The sequence below is a fragment of the Fukomys damarensis genome, unplaced genomic scaffold, assembly GCF_012274545.1.
Source record: "Fukomys damarensis isolate Sample0158 unplaced genomic scaffold, DMR_v1.0_HiC HiC_scaffold_16, whole genome shotgun sequence".
NCBI classification, from domain to species: Eukaryota; Metazoa; Chordata; class Mammalia; order Rodentia; family Bathyergidae; genus Fukomys; species Fukomys damarensis.
This window is the reverse complement of record NW_022900928.1, coordinates 101,516,481-101,536,152: the sequence shown is the minus strand read 5'-3', so window position 1 is coordinate 101,536,152 and position 19,672 is coordinate 101,516,481. Positions and strand designations below refer to the sequence as shown.

Below are 19,672 nucleotides of genomic sequence, written 5' to 3'. Positions count from 1 at the left end.
CCAGTCTTTACAAATGAGAAGTCGTTTGGTAAATGTCTCAGCACAGGAACAGAAGGTTACTACATTCTTGCTCTCCTCCAGGGAGGGAAAGGTGTGTGTATATCAGGGGCAGGGGCACTAAGACTGAATAGTGGCCTGGAAGAACCACAGAATTTTTTTTCTGGCCATTCCATTTTATGAGTATTCTAAAATTATACTTGCCACCTCAGAATTGGAATGACAGCAGGGATTTGGGAGGAGCAAATCAGGAGGTAACATTTATTACCAAGGTCAAAGGAGTACTATAGTTTTCTATCGCCGCTGTAACTACCACAGATTGGGTGGCTGAAAACAACACAAACATATCATCTACCGGTCCACAGAAGTCCAGTACAGGCTTCGCAGGGCTTGAACAGAGGTGTTGGCAGGGCCACATTCCTTCCTGGAGGCTCCAGGGGAGAACCCATTTCCTGGCCTTTCCCAACAGGATGAGCTGCCACATTCCTGGGCACTTGGCCCCTCCTCCCTCTCCAGCACCAGCAATGCTGCATTCCTCTGACTCTTCTTCTGTCGTCCTCCAACCCTTTCTGAGTCACAGGCAGAAAGGGTTCTCTGACTTTCAAGACCCATGTGATTACATGGAGCACACCTTGGTAATCTACGATAATCCCCCATTTCAGTGCCTTCGATTTAATTGCATCTGCAGACTCCTTAGGCCATGTAAAGTTGCATATTCTTGGGTTCTAGAGATTAGGACATAGATATCTTTTGGGGAAACATTCTGCCTACAACAGCAAATCACTGAATTTTACCAGCAATTGAAGGGATAAAGAAAAACCTGATAGAAAAGGGTACAGCAAGATGCCTCAAATCATGTTTGCATCCAGTTCTGGAACAGTAGACTCATTATAAGTGAGTATTTAAATCCTCTTGGGTAAGAGCAAACACCTATGAGTGTCTTATGTATTTTAGTCATATATGTTCAGTGATACTGTATATAATAAGAGGTATACTTCAATGTTGAGATACGTCATGATATATGGAAATAATTTAATTTGAAGCTCACTGAATTATATTTACAAATTATGACTTTGATGACAATACAGTATTGTACAATACAAGAACTGATAAGAGCGGTTAAGCTAACTGAATTAAACTTTTTTAAATTGAGCATGACTGGTTGCTATAGCTCAGCTCTGTGACATTGGACAAGTTGTTTAAATGTTGTGTGCATTTTACCCTTGCCTGTGTGCACCACAAAGCCATCAGTCTCAAAGATCTCTCATTCTGTGTGCAGGGCTCTCAATGTATGTGGTCCATTGCTTCTGCTCTTTACCAAAGAATCATCCAAGCCCCATTGAGGATATCTAAACTGTTCTACTCATTCGACCACACCAGTCCTGTACACAGCTTGGTACCCCAGCATCAACATTTTCATTGCTGTCAGAGATGAGGAAATGTATTCATAACTGCAGCCAAACCGGGTGTCATCTGCAGATAGGGTCAACACCGCCCCCTCCCGAGGGGCTGGAATCTGGGAGCTCTCCAGGCACTACTGACCACCCTCCCTTGCCCAGCCTGGCTGATGAGGTTACCATGTGGGTGTTGTGGGTACAGCTGGGCCCAAGGTCCCAACGTGTTCCCAGGTGGGCACAGACTTCATTTCTCAGCAGGGTGCAAGTACCCTACACCAAGCATGGTGCAGCCCATAGCTGAGCAGGGCTCTCTCTTGATCTTTTGCATTTGATTTGCATTTTTATGCCTTGCATCTTTTTCTGGATAAAAGGGATGAGAGGAGTTTCTCAGATTTGATTTCTCAGTAGGAACTGTTTGTTTTGGAAGCCACCTACCCCAATGCTAATTGAGAACAGAGCTCAGGAGGAGGGCCTGAGAACTGCACCCGCGTGAACTTTTCAGGAGGCTGATTTCTGTTGATCTTGTCAGAACTGTGTTGTGTATGCTTGTCATAATCCCACGATTGACTCTTTTCCAAAAGTCTGAGCACAGGCATCAGGATCTTTTTCTCTGACTGCTTACCTACCTTGGAATACTTAGTTATTTCATACTGCTAAGCATATAAAGTCTTCATCAGAAAAGCTGCTGGGGATTCTGGCCCCTACAGCCCAGCAGCAAGAATCTGTGCCTTTCAAATCCAAATGTGACGAGCTTCTATTAGAGAGATTACAGTACAAAATAACAATCAGCCCTCTGATGATCTTGTGTGGAGGGAGAGGGTGGGGAGGAGTAGATTTAGCTGAGGACAAGCCCAGACTTTCGTCACAGGGACAGACCACAGTGTTAACACAAAGGGAGAGCCTGGAGCATCCAGCACAGGCGCTCAGCCGCACAGCATGGCCAGTGCGCTGGCCAGGCCCACGCCCTGACCCCAGCCTTCCGCCCGCACCTCGCCTGGCCCTGCCCAGCCACAGACATGCTCGGAACCGGGTCCCACGGAAGACGCAGCCTGGCCGCGCTCTCCCAGTGAGTCTGCACCTCCCTCTTACATTCCTCTTTTCTTTCTTTCTCCTGTTTCCCCTCTCCCAACAAAAGTATTGTTTTAATGAAATTGTGGGAGTTGGAGGGAAGAGACAGGAGGAGGAAAGGTAGGCAGGAGAACGTGAATTTCAGACCCCTGAAACTCACTGGTCTAAACTGCCTGCTGGTCCTGAATCGCTGGTGCTCCTTGTTTCAGTTTTTATGGTTCCTTCTTAGCAGGGATTTCTACCTACGCGTGGGTTTCTCTCTTCCAAATACTGATCCACAACGCACTTTGTTGCTAAAAATCTGCTGTTAATTTAGACCTGAGCTCTCTGCCCCCCAGGAATCAGTTTGCAGGACTGAGAGATTTCACTGATCCGCACGTTGCCCAATCCCAAAAGTAAACAGCCAGAGCCCTAGGAACACTGACCATCTGACCCTAACTGAGCAGGATCCAGGGCACACGCTATTGATCAGGGAATTGTTCAGATAACAGCCTCCAAGGCTTTAGGATCCTGAAATCCGGGAATGTGAAAGCAAGGGAGGCCTCTAGGAGGCTCTGCAGCAATGCGGCGTTCCCCAGACAGGACAGGGAGTGGACAGTGTGACTCGACTTACCCCAAACCAGACAGCCACTTGTGGGAAAGCCATGTCTCTGCGCTCCTGGGCCAGCGCCGCCTTCACACTGGTGTTTATGAGGTCTGAAAAACGTACTGGGTCTTGGGAAAAGGTACCGCGCGAGAGTAAGAACACCAAATGGCCTTTCAGCAAGGGCTTTCCATTCTTGAGAGTTCTGGCTTGGAGTCAGAGTGACAATTGTTGTTCCAGTCATTCCAGCGTTTATGCAACAGTTAATCAAATAAACAGAAGAACTCAATGGAGAGCCATTACATTAGCAGGTTTCTCGGATAACTGTCTGTGTTACGGCTGAAGCGAGTGAGCTCAAGGACACTTGAGAGGTTGTCTCTACAGCCCAGTATTTATCAGTCTTTTTAGAAAATCAAATTCAATCTTACAAAGAATTTTATTTCTAGATGTTCTGCTTAAATAGGTTTTGGATCCAGAGCACCAGATTCCCAACATCCCATCCAATCCCAGCCCATTGTGTATCTTCATCCCTATGCCCCCTCTCCCCAGACCCTTCCTCACCACCAAAACTTCCTTGGAAACCTAGATCTCCATAGAATGGTTCAGGAGCCACTGATCTCGTTGACCGCTTTCATTTCAGATGAGGGAACTGAGGCACATAGGAAGTAAGGGCTCGTGCACGGCTTGTAGCTGGTCTGCAGTGCAGCTGGGAATGCTAGGGAGAAGCATATTTCCCTCTCCATGCTCCCCCTCAACCCCTATAACACCTGGTTCTGGCTCTTTTTTCCACTCCATCATGCCTGTGGTTCTATCCATTTAGTTTCTCCATGTTTGTCCTACACTTCTCCATTCACTGTGTCACTTCCTGGATTTCGCTGCCATCCACCTGGATGGTTATAATGTCCTCCCATCTGGTCCCTGGCCCCAGTCTCTGCCCCCTTTCTGATCCAGTTCCCACCACCACCATTGCTATCTCCTTTGAGGCTAGAGTCCACTGTCCTTAACACAACTTGCAAAGTTCTCCTGCCTTCAGTATTTCTTCCAACGCTGACCTTCCCTGTTCCAGCTAAACCAATCACTTGCTGCTGCTCCTGATCCTATGCAAGCCACTCCATCTCTCAGCTCCCTCTGTTCCCTACACAGAGAATTTATACCCTTGCTTTTCACGTCTGCTTTTGACTCCCTGATCAAATACTGCCTTCCTCCCTGAGCTTTCCTCCATTCCTCTCTTCTCCCTACTCTTACGACCTTTGTCCATCCTTCTACTGTTAGCCTTGGACTAAAGTAGTGGAGAACACATCTGTCTTCTCACTTGAGGACACTTGAGGTTCTGTCTCACTTGAGGACAGAATTATTCTGAATATTTGAATCTTCAGCATCTAGAATGTGCTGGTAGTCAAAACGTAGTCTTTAACTTTCTTATTATTGAAGAAATCAAACTCATTTCATTTCAGTTCACATTTTTATTTCAATCATTTGAGCATACAAATCCTCTGCTTTGCAAGAAATATTCGACTAAATGTTAAAGCAGGTGCCCAACCAAATGAACCCTAAATTCCTTTGCATTTCCCTCAGACAGTTTATCTCAGTTTCATCACCTACAGAGCAAGATTGGCAGTAATTTTTTTATGAGGCGCATTAAAATTCCTGAATGCCAAGATTTACACAAGGACCATGTTATTTTCAGGAGCAGGTGTGAATGGCTATCCAGTTCTTTAAATTTCAAGGTGTGTTTAATGTATTCCTAGTAAGATCACTGAGAGATTCTATCCCTTGCATATTTTCACTACTACTTTTATCAGTTTCCCAAAGCCCTAAAGAAATTTACTCAAGTGAAGATTTTTGGATTTCCTGTAAATATGTATATTTTAGTCCACTAAAAGTTACATTCTTATAAAGAGGAGCATTTTAATATATCCTTGGGTGAAAGTTCAAAGTTTTGTTCTTGTGTCACATTTTCTAACAAATATGGAAAGTCATATGTTTTTAAACCACAGAATCAAGGAAATAAAGAAAATTATTTAGTCCACCCCACTGTTTTCTGAAGGAACTAAACTGAAAAATATGGTAAACTTAATCTTGTAGGATTCTACAGAAATGAGAGACAAAATAAAAAATATTTAGATTTATAATATGTCTAAGAATACTTCATTTAAAAAATGCAGTCTGGGAATGTTGTATTCCTATTTGCCAGCATGCTAAATTTGTAAATAATAATAATGGAAACTATTTCTTTCCATCAGTTCTTTTCATTGCTTGGAGTTGTCACCATAAACATAATTTTTTTTTCATTTTTCAAGTGTCTTCCCATTTTTAAAATTTTTTATTGGTACATGTTTGTAGTACATTGTGATTACATTTATAAGGAGTTGGTAGATGTACATGACATTTTTCAATTCTTCTTTTTTAACCCTCTCCCTTCCCTTCCTAACCCCTCCCTATATCTCTCAGATCCCTTCATATATATGTGTGTGTATATTATAGTGATACATATATACTCATGTTTATAGCAGCTCAATTAATAATAGCTAAATCTTGGAAGCAGCTAAAATGTTCATCCAAAGAATAATGGATAAAGAAAATATGGTATTTTTACACGATGGAGTACTGCTCTACCACAAAGGATAAACTTGAGCCATTTGTAGGAAAATGGATGCATCTTGAGGCCACAACATTAAGGGGAGTGAATATGACACACAGGCTTAAATATCACATAGTTTTTCTTACATGAGAACCCCAATATATAAATAAAGAATAGCAGTAAGAAATAGCAATTGGCATATGAGAAGGGAACAGAAAGGGAGAGTATAGGGAGGAGATTTGAGAAGGGCAAAGAGCTTATGAAGCGCTGCGTACATGTGCCACGTCCTATAAGGAGTGTCATTGTCATGAACCACAATCATGTATGAAAACGGTGTTTTAGTCAAGCTGTAAAACAGCATTAGATCAGAGTATTCCCAACCAGGTCCCATTATTATGTGATGTCTTCTGTCTTGTTATTGATGCTTTTTCTCTCTTTTAATACTTGTTAATGTACCTATCCCTTGTGTCCCACTCTATTCTGCTATCACTGAGGATATCAGGAAGCCCATCTATGTTAGACCTATATTCACAGTGAAAATCAGTAGTCCACCTAGAGGAGCCCTTTCTTTTTCATAAAGCAGAGGACATTAAATTTTGTGACTGTTGGTTTGCATACCAAACTGACCTTTTTGTTCACTTTTGGGTTCAAAGATAGGTCTCAAATGGTTGAATTTTCTAAACTTCTTAAAGGTGAAGGGTAAAATTGAAGATATGCATGGATGAAAAGTAAGAAGGCAGAGACTTAGTTAATTGAGCTCTGAATGTATTAAGCAATTTTAAAAGGGTGTTACTGAAACAGAGTGCTTATGGGGTGGTCATCCAAACCTTTATGGAGTGCTCTCGACTTTTGCAAGTGTTTTCCCTTTGACACAGGTCAGGCGGTTAGTGAGCCCAGTTGATGCTATCTGTACGGCCTTTCTTCTTTTCTTCTCCTCACTTTTGCCTTGTCGACCTATGAAATGAGCCTTCACTTTATGCTCTCATAGACCATCAAAAATGACTTTACAGAGATCTGGCAATGACAAGAGGAAGGGGCCTGGGGAGAAGCTCTGCTAGCCTCTAGAAGTTTATTTGCCTTTGGCACTCCTAACTGGACAGTGAGGATGTTTTCCCACGGAAATGCAGCTTGAGCTCTCTATGCTAGTTCCCAACACATCTTTGTTTAAAAAGGTGGTTGTGGACTGGTTGTCCTGAGATCGCAACTTCTAATGTGTAATGGTGTTTGAAGTTCCAAAACCAAATTTGTAAAGCAAAAGAAATTTTGGAAAAGGGTCTTCCTAAATGTACTGTTACCTGGATTCACTTCCAAGCCTGATTTAATTTTTTAAAAGGAATCTTTAAAGGAAGTCTGTAAACCTCACTCATTTCCATCTGTTCATTCAATATATATTGATTGAGGGTTTCCTGTGGTAGTGAGTCCCAATGTACTGGGCACCAAGAACATTAAAAAGTACAAAGAACAGACTCTGACCTCAGGCTTATCTCATCTCCTAACCTCCCAGCCACTGCACAGGTCTTTCTCCACCTTTGTCCTTTTACCTGTCCTGTGACATGCACACACAGCCCAGTCACTTCAGGGCTTTGACTTAAGAAGTATAGCTCCATGATTAGCATTGTCCACATCATTGTTCTCAACTTGCATTTCAATACATTTTACTTGCAATCCAGTACCCATTTTATATATATATTTTTAAATCTATTTTATATACACACACATATATATTATATATATATATATATATGCACACACATATATGTAAATCTATGGTATATACACATATATATCGACCAACAGTGTTCATCCTTGCTAGCTATGCATAATTACCTCTGTTGGTTTCTGTACTATTCTATTTCACTTTTGAAAGCTGGTCATGACTCACTAAATGGATTTCATAAACTGCAAACAAGTCACAAACTGAAGTTTGAAAAAACTTGCAATCGTACCCATTTTATATATATATTTTTAAATCTATTTTATATACACACACATATATATTATATATATATATATATATGCACACACATATATGTAAATATATGGTATATACACATATATATCGACCAACAGTGTTCATCCTTGCTAGCTATGCATAATTACCTCTGTTGGTTTCTGTACTATTCTATTTCACTTTTGAAAGCTGGTCATGACTCACTAAATGGATTTCATAAACTGCAAACAAGTCACAAACTGAAGTTTGAAAACCGCTGAACCTATCACGTGACCTTAGTTCTTCTGGTCTGTGTCCTCAGGGCAGCTTAGGAAGCTCTGCTGGCCTTTGGCCACCCAGCCTATTGGGTATAGGGTCAGCCTGGAGGTTGAAGAAAGGTTTTTGGTTTTGTTTTTGTTTTACAGGAGCCAAAGGCTCTAGATTCTGGTCAAGTTCCTTCTGTAATCAGTGCTGTGATTCCCAGAAAGTCACTTCAGTTTGCTACAACACAGCTATAAAGCAAAAATGTTTACCTGCAGGGTGGAGAAGGACGGCCAGGATAATGACATGTATTAAAGTGTACAAAAAAATATTAAGTACAAAATAAATGCACATTATTGCTAAATAAGCTTCTTTTTCCCAATTAAAATTTAATATCAGAGGAACAACTTGGGGAGACCATATGTTCTTAATAGAGCTGGGCAAGGATCCTTAAACAGACTTCAATATGATGCAACTTCACGAGTGAAAATCTGAGAGTGACATTTGTTTGTGGTGTTGTAACTAGGTTTATATTTAAGAGACTCAGCCAGTCATCCACACCCCTCTGCCATGAAATACATTTTCTGTTTTAGAAACAAAAAAAAAAAAGCAACTAAGTGGTCAATGGGTATAAGTCCGGAATCAATTTATGAAGAAGCATGCTTTGCCTCATCTTATCCACTAGACCCCACTAGATTTACAAATACTAATTTCCACTTTATATTAAATCAGCTAATGTTAAAACTAACTTGTAAAGGAGATAATTTTATTAAGAAAGGTTTAAAACAATAAACTTCCAGATAAAATGTAGTGCTCTTCCCATGGATTTTTTTACTTTTCCTCACACAGGTATTGATTAGAATCAGTTGATTAGAATGAATGCTCCTCTCAAGTCCTGCTGATTTCTTATTTAGTGCATACCCCTACCTGCAAAACATTTGCCCTACCAGACAGCTCTGTGGGGTATCTTAGCTTCCTGCCTGCTGGTTATGTTAGTCAGCCTTTCATTACTGTGACAAAAGGCCAGAAGTAATCAACTTAAACGGAGGAAAGGTTTATTTTGGCTCATAGAGTCAGAGTGTTCAGCCTGCTGTTGCTTCGGGTACATCATGGGGTAAAGGCTTGGTAGAGGAAACCAATTCACCTCTTGGCAGCCAGAAATCAAAAGGAATGACAGGAAGAGGCCAGAGTCCCATTAGCCCTTTGAGGGGCATAGTCTTGATGTCTTAGTCACTTTCTTCATCACCAAGACACAGTATCTGACACTCACAACTTAAAGAAGGAAAGGTTTGTTTTGGCTCAAGTTGGTAGCAATTTCAGTCCATAATCTTCTGGCTCTATGGCAGGGGAACATGGCACAGAGGTTTGACATGGGGGAAGCAACATGCTTGCGGGCACAAAAACAGAAAAAGTTAAAGGAGGAGCTAGAGGGAGAGAAACCCTTCCAGGCCACCCTCACCCACCCACCTCTTCCACCTAGACACGCCCACACACCCAAGAGCTGTGAACCCCATCATCCACTCACCTCTCAGAAGTCCTGCTACAGTCGCCTGAGGCTTCAGGGAGCCCTCTATCTGCGTGTAAAGCCTAACTGAGCATTTGATGACATAACTTCCTGTCTGATGACATGACTTCCTGTCTGATGACACAATTTCCTCCCTCTAGGCTCCGCCTCCCAGAGCTTTTACCGTCTTCCAACAGTGCCACAGTCTGAAGACCAAGTGAATGTTCCAGATCCAGACTGTAACACAGACCCTTACCAGGAACTTCTCATACCTTTTCTAGAGCCCAAGTCTCCAACTCACTCTTCCTTTCACTTGGTATAAAATATAGAGAAAATAAAATAAGGAGTCTCTTCATTCCACAAAAAATAAACTTGTTAGTTTTTGCTCTTTAAAAAGTGAAACATTGTTTACACAGTTTGGCAGTATCCTACAAAGGCCACAGCTCATCTGTATTCCTTGTATTTCCAGAGAAGAACACCTAAAAAGCATAAAATTCAAACAGTTTTTTATACCTAGCCTTTAGCTTATCTTTCAACCTTTGTAGCTTGTGTAGTTTCCATAGCTATTTAATAAATATTTAATGATATATAGCTAAAAATGAATTTTTAAAAATGTTCACAGTCTTCTAGTGAGTAAGCTGAGGCAAGGGGGCCTGTGGAGCCTGGGTTGTTAAAGTGGAGGGTGGCCCTCAGGAGAACCTACTGTGGGCTCTGCTGTGAGTCTGGGAAGAGTCTCAGTACTGCAGTAACACAGGCCTGGCACTCACAGCACTACAAGCACTACACAGCGTGTTCTTGACAGAAAAGAAACTGGGCAGGATATTCTGCCTCACACATCTGTGTTAAGTCACACTCATTACTGGGTGTGACTTTGAGCAGGTTGCCTCATTTCACCATGTCTTACTTTCTCCATTGTTAAACACAGACACTATCTACCTCGTGGGGTTAGTGAAGGTTAAAAGATTGATGGAAGCTTACAAAAGTGCATAACCCACAGTGGCTGCTTAATCAGGGTGGTGTTCCTCCCTCCCTCCCTCTTTTCTCTGGCTTTCCCCTTCCCAAAGACCCCAGAAGAGAAGTGGTGTGGCATCTTGTGCCCATAGAGTGGCAGCTAACGCTCAGGCAAAAGGCAACAGGATCCAGTTTGTGACCGATACACATTCATTAAAACATCCTTCTACTTTTGAGATAATCGGGCATTTTCATCTAGGAATTTGGTTTCATTACTACTTAAAATGAGAGTCTATACTGCTATATTTTGGCTCACTATAATGTTACAAGAAATTTGCTAAACTGACTTTGGAGCAAAATATTGAATTACTACTTTTTCAAGGTGACCTAAAACAGGTGATTGGGAAGGTGATGCAGGGAGTGATTTGTTTACCAGAAAATATCAACTGATTGGTTGATATTTAGATAGATTGGGTGCCGCCATAGTGATTTCATGTTAACTTCATTGTCTCTGCAGAGATCCTGTTCCTAAATAAGGTCACCTCCTGAGGTATTAGGGATTAGGACTTTAGCATATTTTGTAGGGGATAAAATTGGGGATCACAACCCATAAATGTGCATACAGGCTTCTTAGAATTAAATTAAGTGCAATAAATATGTCCATTGCCTCCCATATTTTAAAGTGTGCTGAGGTCTCCTCAAATTGGTCTTTCATCCTGAAGAGGCCTACTCTGAAAATTTGCATTCTGATTTGGATTGACCATCTGAGAAGGGATTACTCACTGATCACAAAAGGGAACAGGCAGACTTTCCTTTTATCCTCACCAACTAAAGGGCACTCAGGAGGTATGTACGTCTCTTTACCCCAAAGGAAACAGCTTTGTAGCCATAGATTAAACTATCTCAGGTTTATATGCATTTGTGCCGTGAGAAATGATTTTCACTTCTCATCCCTGTCCTGTGACTTTTCTCAGACATGCAGTTTGGTCCAGGGAAGTATTATGAATCTGTCTGTCCTGGATCTCAAGGTTGATGATGAGCTGGGAGGGAGACCATGTACATCATCTGCTATCTTCAGAAAATGGAGTAGCTTGGTAACCTAGCTGACCTCAAGGACCTATGCAGGCTCAAGGTTTATGAAACTACCTCAGAGTTGCAGGTAAATTAACAAAGATCCCCAGATACCCGAGGACAAAAGGAACACAGCCAAAGTAAACACTGAGCATAGGAGAAGATAAATTTACAAGTTACAACAGAAGACATCTAAAGAAATAAGATAGGCTGCTGGTTTGATGTAATGAACCACTCACCTAGATGAACAGTTTTAGAAGGTGCTGGAAATTGTTGGGAAATGTTTACTAACAAAGTAGAGCTATTCAATCCTAAATTGAGTACTGTGTTAGGTTCCTAGGACTGCCTTAACAAAGTACCACACATTGAGTGCCTTAAAATAATGGCCAGGTCATCCTTCAGTAGGTTAAGTGGATAAATGTCCTTCAGTGGGTGAACAATAAGTATACCGTGATACGTCCACACAATGGAATGTTTTTCAGCACTGAAAAGAAGTGGGCTGTCAAATCATGAAAAGTCATATAGGAGACATTAATGCATGCTGAGCAAAAGAATCCAATCTGAAAAGGCTATGCAATGTATGATTCCAACTGTGTGATGTTTTGGAAAAGGCAAAACTGTGAAGACAGTAAAAAGATCAGTGATCCCCAAAGAGTTGGGAGCGGGAGGAAGAGAGGGAGAGATGAATTATGCAATTACAGAAGGGTTTTAGGACAGTAAAAACACTGCGTATGGTGCTTTAGTTATAAATAGACATTGTTGTAGAATTATGCAAATTCACAGGATTGAACTGCCAAGCGTGAACCCTGACATAAGCTGTGGTGTCTGGGTGATCACGGTGTGTCTAGGAGTGAGTGTCTGCTTCTGTGACGGGCATGTCCACATGGAGCGGTGTGAGCCTGTGGGAATGGGGTACACGAAAAGTCTCTGGACCTTCTCAGTTTCGCTTGGAACCTACAGATGCTTTACAAAAGTTAAATCTTTAAACAAATAACAGGTAGGGTTGGTTCCTCCTGAGGGCTGTGAGGAAAGTGTCCCGTGCTTCTCCTCTGACTCTGGTGATTTACAGGCGATGTGTGGAGTTCCCTGGCCTGTGGATGCCTCTCCCCACTGGTGCTGTCCCATTGGTCCTTCACGTAGCTTACCTTCAGCACACCTGTCCTCATCTCTGTTCAAATGTCCCCATTTGATGAGGATATCAGTCTTCAGAGATTAGCACCCAGGCTAATGACTTTCATTTCCAAATAAGGTCACATTCTGAAGTAGCAGAGTCTCATCTTCAATAAATTGGGGTTTTTTTGGAGGACACAAGGGATGATAAGTACTGAAAGATATTAAACCTTTATGTGATATTTTGTTTAATTCATAAGCAATTAGTGGGGTAATAATTAAGTACATTTGAAATGCCAGCTGGCTAATGAGCCAGCAGGGACAGCTGTGTCCTTTCCTGGCAGGCCACTGTGCAAAAACCATTCCAGGGGGAATCACAGCCAACTTCCTTGAGCTATGATCCATCAACCCTGTGGGAAGTCTAGGTGTTAAGCTGATCCCAAAGAAGAATAGATGAAGGGCTTATCCTCTCCCGTGGGGACACAGGCCTTGTCCGGCATGGGAAGATAAGTCTCTCTGACAATAAATGTCCATCTACATGTTAATGAGAAGTGACATGGGTTAAGAATGAGATACGGAAAATAAGAGACAAAAGGTGTTCCATTTGTTGGACAATTTTTAGCCATCATTCCCTTCATCTGTCATCTACCTTCAAAAAAGAAAGAAGGAAATCAACAGAGGGGGAACAAACAGGAGATAAGAAATTTCTCCTACACTTATTCTGCGTTTTGCAGCCTTTTTATGGTTTTAACATAATCACTGAAAAGGAGTTTGAGACCCTTGAATTGGAAAAATCTTCCTGGCCAATTCCCCACTTCTTCTTTGGAAGCAATAGCATCTCCTGAAAGATGTATAAACACAGAAACTATTTCCCAGAAAACACTGATGATAAGGTTCATGATGATAATAACAACATCATAAAAATGCTTCACACTCATATAGGACTTACTATATGCCAAGCACTATTTTAAGTACTTCACAAATATTAGCTAATTTAATCCTTAACCATACTTTGAAGTGTTATCTCATTTTACAGATGTGGAAAATGAGGTCAGAGAGGTTAGCTCACTGCCCACCTTCCTGCCTAGCAGTGTGTCATGATGGGCTCCTGGTGGCTCCTGCTAAACATGACTGTACGTTTTCCCCTGTGGATATTTTCAAAGCTCTAGCCTCTGGACTTTGAGTGGGTGAATCTGGCAGTGATTGTATTATTACATCAGATCCTGCCTAATGAACAAGCTTTCCAGGAGGGACAGGGTTAGGGGATAGACAAAAGGGATCCAGGAGCAGTGCTTGGTTTCTCTGACCCTCCACTTTTTCTGCCTCCTGGCCCCTAGAAAGAGGTCACAAGTCTACCACTTTCCCCAGAAGAGGACCTGGATTCCAATGAAACTAGCAACTCCTCTAATCAATATCAATATCTATATCAATATCACATGACTTTGGTATTCCAATTAAAAGAAAATAAATTCTATCATTTTGAACTTTTCCATAGCTTACTTTCTAAATCAAGCCCTGCCAAAGTCAGAGTACAAATAAAATACCTGGAAAGAAATAAATGAGCTGCATTATATACACCTTTCTTTCTTACAAAGAAAGAAAAATGAATTACACCCCTAGGTTCAAGTGTATGTCTTAGATTTTTATAACCAAGACCACTGCCCAGACTTTGCGACCGGTCAGGTGATAGCTAAAATGCTACATACATAATCCTGGGAAAAATTGACTTTTCTGGGTTTGGTTTATTCATCTAGGCTGTAAAACAAGAACAGTCATGTCTGTTCAGTGTGACTATAAGGACAGGGTGAGCTTCACCTCCTAGGACCCAATAAGTGCTGCACAGCTGGTGTCATCATTAAATATGTTTTCCTGTCCTTTAAAACATGTTTGTTTGATTCACACATTCTAATCAAGGTTGGACAGTTTTGGACATTCTTCTTTGCTAAAAAATTATCGGTGTTACTGTTTATTTTTTCATAGACGATGACTGTTATATTTGGCTGTTTAGCCTTAAAAATGGCAAACTTACAACTTCAACAAGGAGCAAAATTTAGCAGTTAGTTGTTCATCAGTACTCTTCTTTCTCACAAAAAAAGTGGCTACTGTAAGACAGGTGAGGCAGGGATAGGCTGTGGGGGGCTGGCATTTTCAACCTTGAGTTTTCAAGGCTGATTATTTTCTGGGAAACACAGTAACAGCAGCCCAAGCGCAGCAGGATGAGGTGATACCTGGAGTCCCCTACGGACTCCCAAAGGCCCAGATACCCTTTGTTAGAGGTCTCTAAGGGAACTTGGGGACTTGAATGCTTTCTGCTATGCTTCAGAGCTCCTTAGTTGAGTTGAGAACAAACTTTGACATCTTGGAGACAGAAGAAAGCCTGAAATCACAGTGATGGCCTGGCTTTCAGTACAGCTCACTTGGCCTCTCAGAGCCTGTTTCCTCCACTGTGAAACCAAAATGAAAACAGTGCCCTTCTCACCCACATTAGATCCAGTACATGGTGAAAGTGCTTTTGTAAAAGGGTTGCAGTCTGTGCATCTGAATTCGTGAGCTGGTTCCAAAAAACAGGTCAACCAAAAACAAAGTGAAATTAAGGCGACAGTCCTGCTGACATGGATTGTAACAAGGAGATGTCTCATTTTGACTTGGAGGCTCTTCCTGTTGTACCAACAATGTATAGGAAAAAAAAACCCAGCTTGAGTGGAAGTCCATCACGAGAAGAGTAAGAAAGTGTAAGCCAGGACTAGGGTCAGAGTGTAGAGAAGTTAACCCTGTACACAAGTGGGAAGGAGAAGGCCAGGAGGCCAAACAGCTTTTATTTTGCTCCAGGTCAAAAAAGAATAAAAATTAATTACACTCCTAGGTGCAGGTGTATGTCCTGGATCTTAGAACTAAGACCACTGCAGAACACCTAAGTCCAGCCTTTCTTGAGGGCGAAGACTAGATATTCACAGATTATATATTCATGTTTTCTTAACTACATTTGTAAGCTTCAAAAACACCCTGTATAAAGATGCATTTTTTATTTTTAAAAAATTAGGACTAGGGCCGGGGATTTAGCTCAGTGGTTCCGCTGCCTGCTTCACAAGTGCAAGGACCTGAGTTTGATCCCTGGTACTAAATAAAAATAAAAATAAAAATAAAAAATAAATTAGGACTGTAGTTTTGTTTTTTGTTTGGTTTGGTTTGGTCTGGTTTGAACTTTAAATTTTTTGTTGTTGTTTTGTTTTCCAAGATCATAATTCTAGCCTACCCAAAATGGATTCTCCTCCATACAAGAAGGATTTAATTTTTCCAGCCCACCCCCCCATGCCTGTTCCCCTTTATTCCCTTTGATGAGCTGAACGCATCATGGAAGCTACTCCAGGGCCCTCAGACAGGAGAAGTCCAGCCGCTGCCAGTGTCCTAATAAGGGAATGAACACGCTCCCTCCCGTGGGTGAGGCAGGGGGAGTCAGGCAGACGATATTTTTGCTGATTGAGGAGGATAAGGTGTGGTTTGGCAGGTACTTCTCTGGTTTGGCTAACTCCTGACCTCCTAGCTTTTTCTCTTTTCACAGTTCAAATTCTGTCAACAGACTGTGAAAAAAAAAAAATTCATAGCTCTTTAGCTGAGCTTTCAGAATATCATCCTGCCACAGTTTGCCCATGATTGGAAGACAGGAATTTGGGTTAAATGATGTTTTCAGCATTCAAGGGGTTAAAGTTACAGATTAAATTCTCTCTGTCACTAAGTGATGAAGGTAGCATCAGAATGTCAAATTTGGTCAGGAGGAGAACAAGGAATAGAGTTCTCAGTATATTTGAGCAATGCTTAATAAGTTCTAAAAATGTATTTGCACAATGACATTAACACCTTTTTATAAAAGGAAAAGACACAAAATGCCTGGCATTGGGATCATAAGAACAAGTTAGGCATCTGCTCCCCTCCCCTGATCACGAATGCTAGCCTGTGACTTCTCTCTCTGTTGTTTTCTGAATGACTGCACTTCCTTTCACCCTAACTGCATTTGGCCCTGACTGTTCTAAGTCACTCCTTATGAATCAGTGCTCTCAACCTGGCTGCAGACTGGACATGTGGGGGGAGCAGCCTGGTTCTTATTCCCAGCAGTTCTGATTTAATTGGTCTGGGGCACAGCACAGGCATCGCCGGGATGTTTAAAACCTCCCCAAGGTAATTCTAATGCACAGCCAAGATTAATAACCTTGAGATCCGTTACTCTGAATGCATCCTCTATTGTATCATCTGCCTCCCTAAAACGCCAAGCTCTTTTTCTTTCTGACGTTTTGAAACCTTTAAAGAAAATACAATATAAACAAGTTAGACAGGTTTCTTCTCAGGTTGGTAGATGTAGTCCAGTTGTTTAAAACTCCAACAGTAAGAGAATTGCGCTTTCAACCAAAATCAACTTCTAGACACATGGGTATTGTTTAAATGTTATTTCCCATGCATGTAAGGAGTGAAATACTCTGCCAAGCAGTGGAAAATAGCATATCCATTTCAAAGTCATAGGTAATGAAGCTGTATTTTTAATATTTTCTGTGTCTCTGCAAGTTATTCATCACTTCATATTTAATTTAATCAATGACTCATTTGCTTTTTTCCTTTAATAGTAAGCCAACTAAACATCCTGATATTATGAAATTGCTGTATCTACAATAAGATGATATAACCCAGGAACTGAAAAAAAGACTACTCATCTTCAAAAATAATAGGATAGAGGGCCAGGGATTTAGCTAAGCGGTGCTGCTGCCTGTCTCATAAGCACAAGGTCATGAGTTTGATCCTTGGTACAAAAAAAAAAAAAATGGAAGAAGAATAGGGTATGAATGCAGCACCAACACAGGGAAGAGTTTTGAACTGGAAGAATCATGGATTAGTCAGGTATCTAGAAAAACTCAGTACTCTGGATTTTCTTCCTAGATATTCCATTGTTAAGGAAGAAGGCTGTTTGGAAATTCGGGAGAGCAGACTGCACTAGGAATATAGGCACCAGAGAATTATCCCCTGAACATGACCAAACAGGTCACAGGCACAAAGACATTACCCAGGGAAAGTATGTTGAGCAAGAGCAGAAATGAATGGAGGAAAAACCCCAGTGAAAGTCACAAAGAAAATTACAAAACAAACAGTGGCAGGGAATTTCAAAGAGGAAGGTGTGGCCAGTGTAAAAGCTCTCTGTGAGGCCAAATGAGATGGGGTGAGCAGCGAACCCCCTTTATTTGTGGTTTCGCTTCCCTTGATATCAGTTACCAAAATCACTGTTGGTGCAAAAATATTAAATGGAAAATTTCAAACACGCACAAAAGATGAAAAACGTTTTCTTGAAGCTTGTAAAGAAGTCTAAAGCAAGGAAGAACGTGAACACACAAGTCTTGCTTTTGGGATGAGGACTTGCCAAGGGTCCAGTTGGACTAAAAGAGACACACGTTGAAATGCGTGACTGCTAATCTTGAGCAGTCCACAAATTATTATGTGACCCTGAACATATTTAAAATGTTTCCAAACTTCTTTTCTTTATCTGTATACATGGATATTTTACAGAATTTTCCAAAAGGGTCTGAGGTCGGAAAAAGGCATTGAAAACATTTTGCCAACAGTTACAAGGTTGGTACAAGGACCCAAGCATATGGTGAATGTTTGAAATTTTTTAAAAATTATAGTAAAAGAAACATTGCAATTAATTCCCCAGAAGTACCCACCCCTTGCTTTAAGCACATTTATACCGTCTTTCTTGTTACTTTCAGAAGCAGGTCTGGAAGTCTTCTTCCATGAGTATCTGAGTTGCAGTGTCATGGCTGCTTCTGGCTGTTTCGATGTCCCCAAATAATTTAGAACATTAACCTTTCGTGGTTACTCTGACTTTGAGGAAGAGCCCAAAGTCATAAAGGGCCAGATTTGGTCAATAAAGTAGATGAGGACACATAGTAATATTTTTACTTGACAGAAATTTCCGTAAATGTTTTAAACTCATTCAAACATCAAGGCAGCCACAAAAAGACACTCATAAAAAAAGAAACTTCCAGAACTGCTTCAGAAAGTGGTAAGAAGGATGGGATAAGTCTATTCAAAGCAAGGGGGAGTATTTGGAGGGAAACTGTGTCTTTTTACTATAATAATTCTTAATTTTTTATTTAAATATTCATTGCATTTTTATCATACCTCATTTCAAGCGACTTTCATGTAGTATATTGTTCTAACTTGTTATTAGTTGTTAGTGTTTAAAACTTACTGGGTCCTGCCGGGCATGGTGGCACATGCCTGTAATCCCAGCACTCGGGAGGCTGAAGCAGGAGGATCACTGTGAGTTCGAGATCAGCCTGGGCTACGTAGTGAGTTCCAGGTCAGTCTCAACTACGTAGTGAGACCCCGTCTCAAAAAACCAAAAAAAAAAAATAAATAAATAAATAAATTTACGGGGTCCAATTTATAAATTAAACTCTACTCTAGGTAAGAATAGGGAAACAGTATGGTTTGGTGCTTCCTGTATTTTCAGGTGTCCACAGAATGTGTTAGAACTTGTGTCCTGCAAGGAGAAGGGGCTACTACATAAAGGACCACTGGACACTTTGCTCCAAAGCTTAGTTCTAGAGAGCACACACCCATAATATGATGTCATCTTGGAGTTAAAAGAATTCACACCTGGATTAAAACTACCACAGAGTCAATATTGTGTTCTGAGGTGTTTAGTGACCAAAATGAACTGTCCCTTTGATATTTTAATCAAATGAACAAGTGGTGAGGATGTCTGTAACTACACAAAATCACTTCCCTGGCCCTGAAATCAAATGTAAAAGTGACCGAAAGCCCACCATACAGTAGAATTAGTTATTTTGGACTATTTTAATGACCTCTGTTGAATTCAAGAACCACTTTGGGCTGGAGCACATGAAAATATTTCTTTTGTTCTTGTTTTTGTTTTTTGTTTTTTGAGACAGGCACTCACTATGTAGTTGAGACTGACCTGGAACTCACTGTGTAGCCGAGGCTGGTCTCGTACTCACAGTGATCCTCCTGCTCAGCCTCCCAAGTGCTGGGATTACAAGCGTGCACCACCACATCCAGCATGAAAATATTTCTAAAGGACTGAATAAATCAAGTGCTTAGTTTACTTACTTGTACTGAATTACTTTTACTTTCCACAGACATCTCAAAAAGCCACAACCAACACTAGTCTTGACAGTGAGAAAAGAGAAAGAATACAGAGAAATATAGACAA

General features: G+C 41.1%; 1 protein-coding gene across 6 annotated transcripts in view; it reads left to right on the top strand.

Annotated features, from left to right (window-relative positions):
- Positions 1 to 19,672, top strand: part of Cald1 (caldesmon 1) — a 197,436-nt gene that overhangs the window by 115,927 nt on the left and 61,837 nt on the right. Inside the window, exon 1 of one of the 6 annotated variants that reach the window (XM_010616154.2) lies at positions 2,238 to 2,460. The exons of the other annotated variants lie outside the window; for them this stretch is intronic. Coding sequence (XP_010614456.2) covers positions 2,411 to 2,460 — 50 coding nt within the window. The 5' untranslated portion in view covers positions 2,238 to 2,410. Of the gene's footprint in view, positions 1 to 2,237; positions 2,461 to 19,672 lie in introns of those variants that run through there. 6 annotated transcript variants of the gene reach the window in all.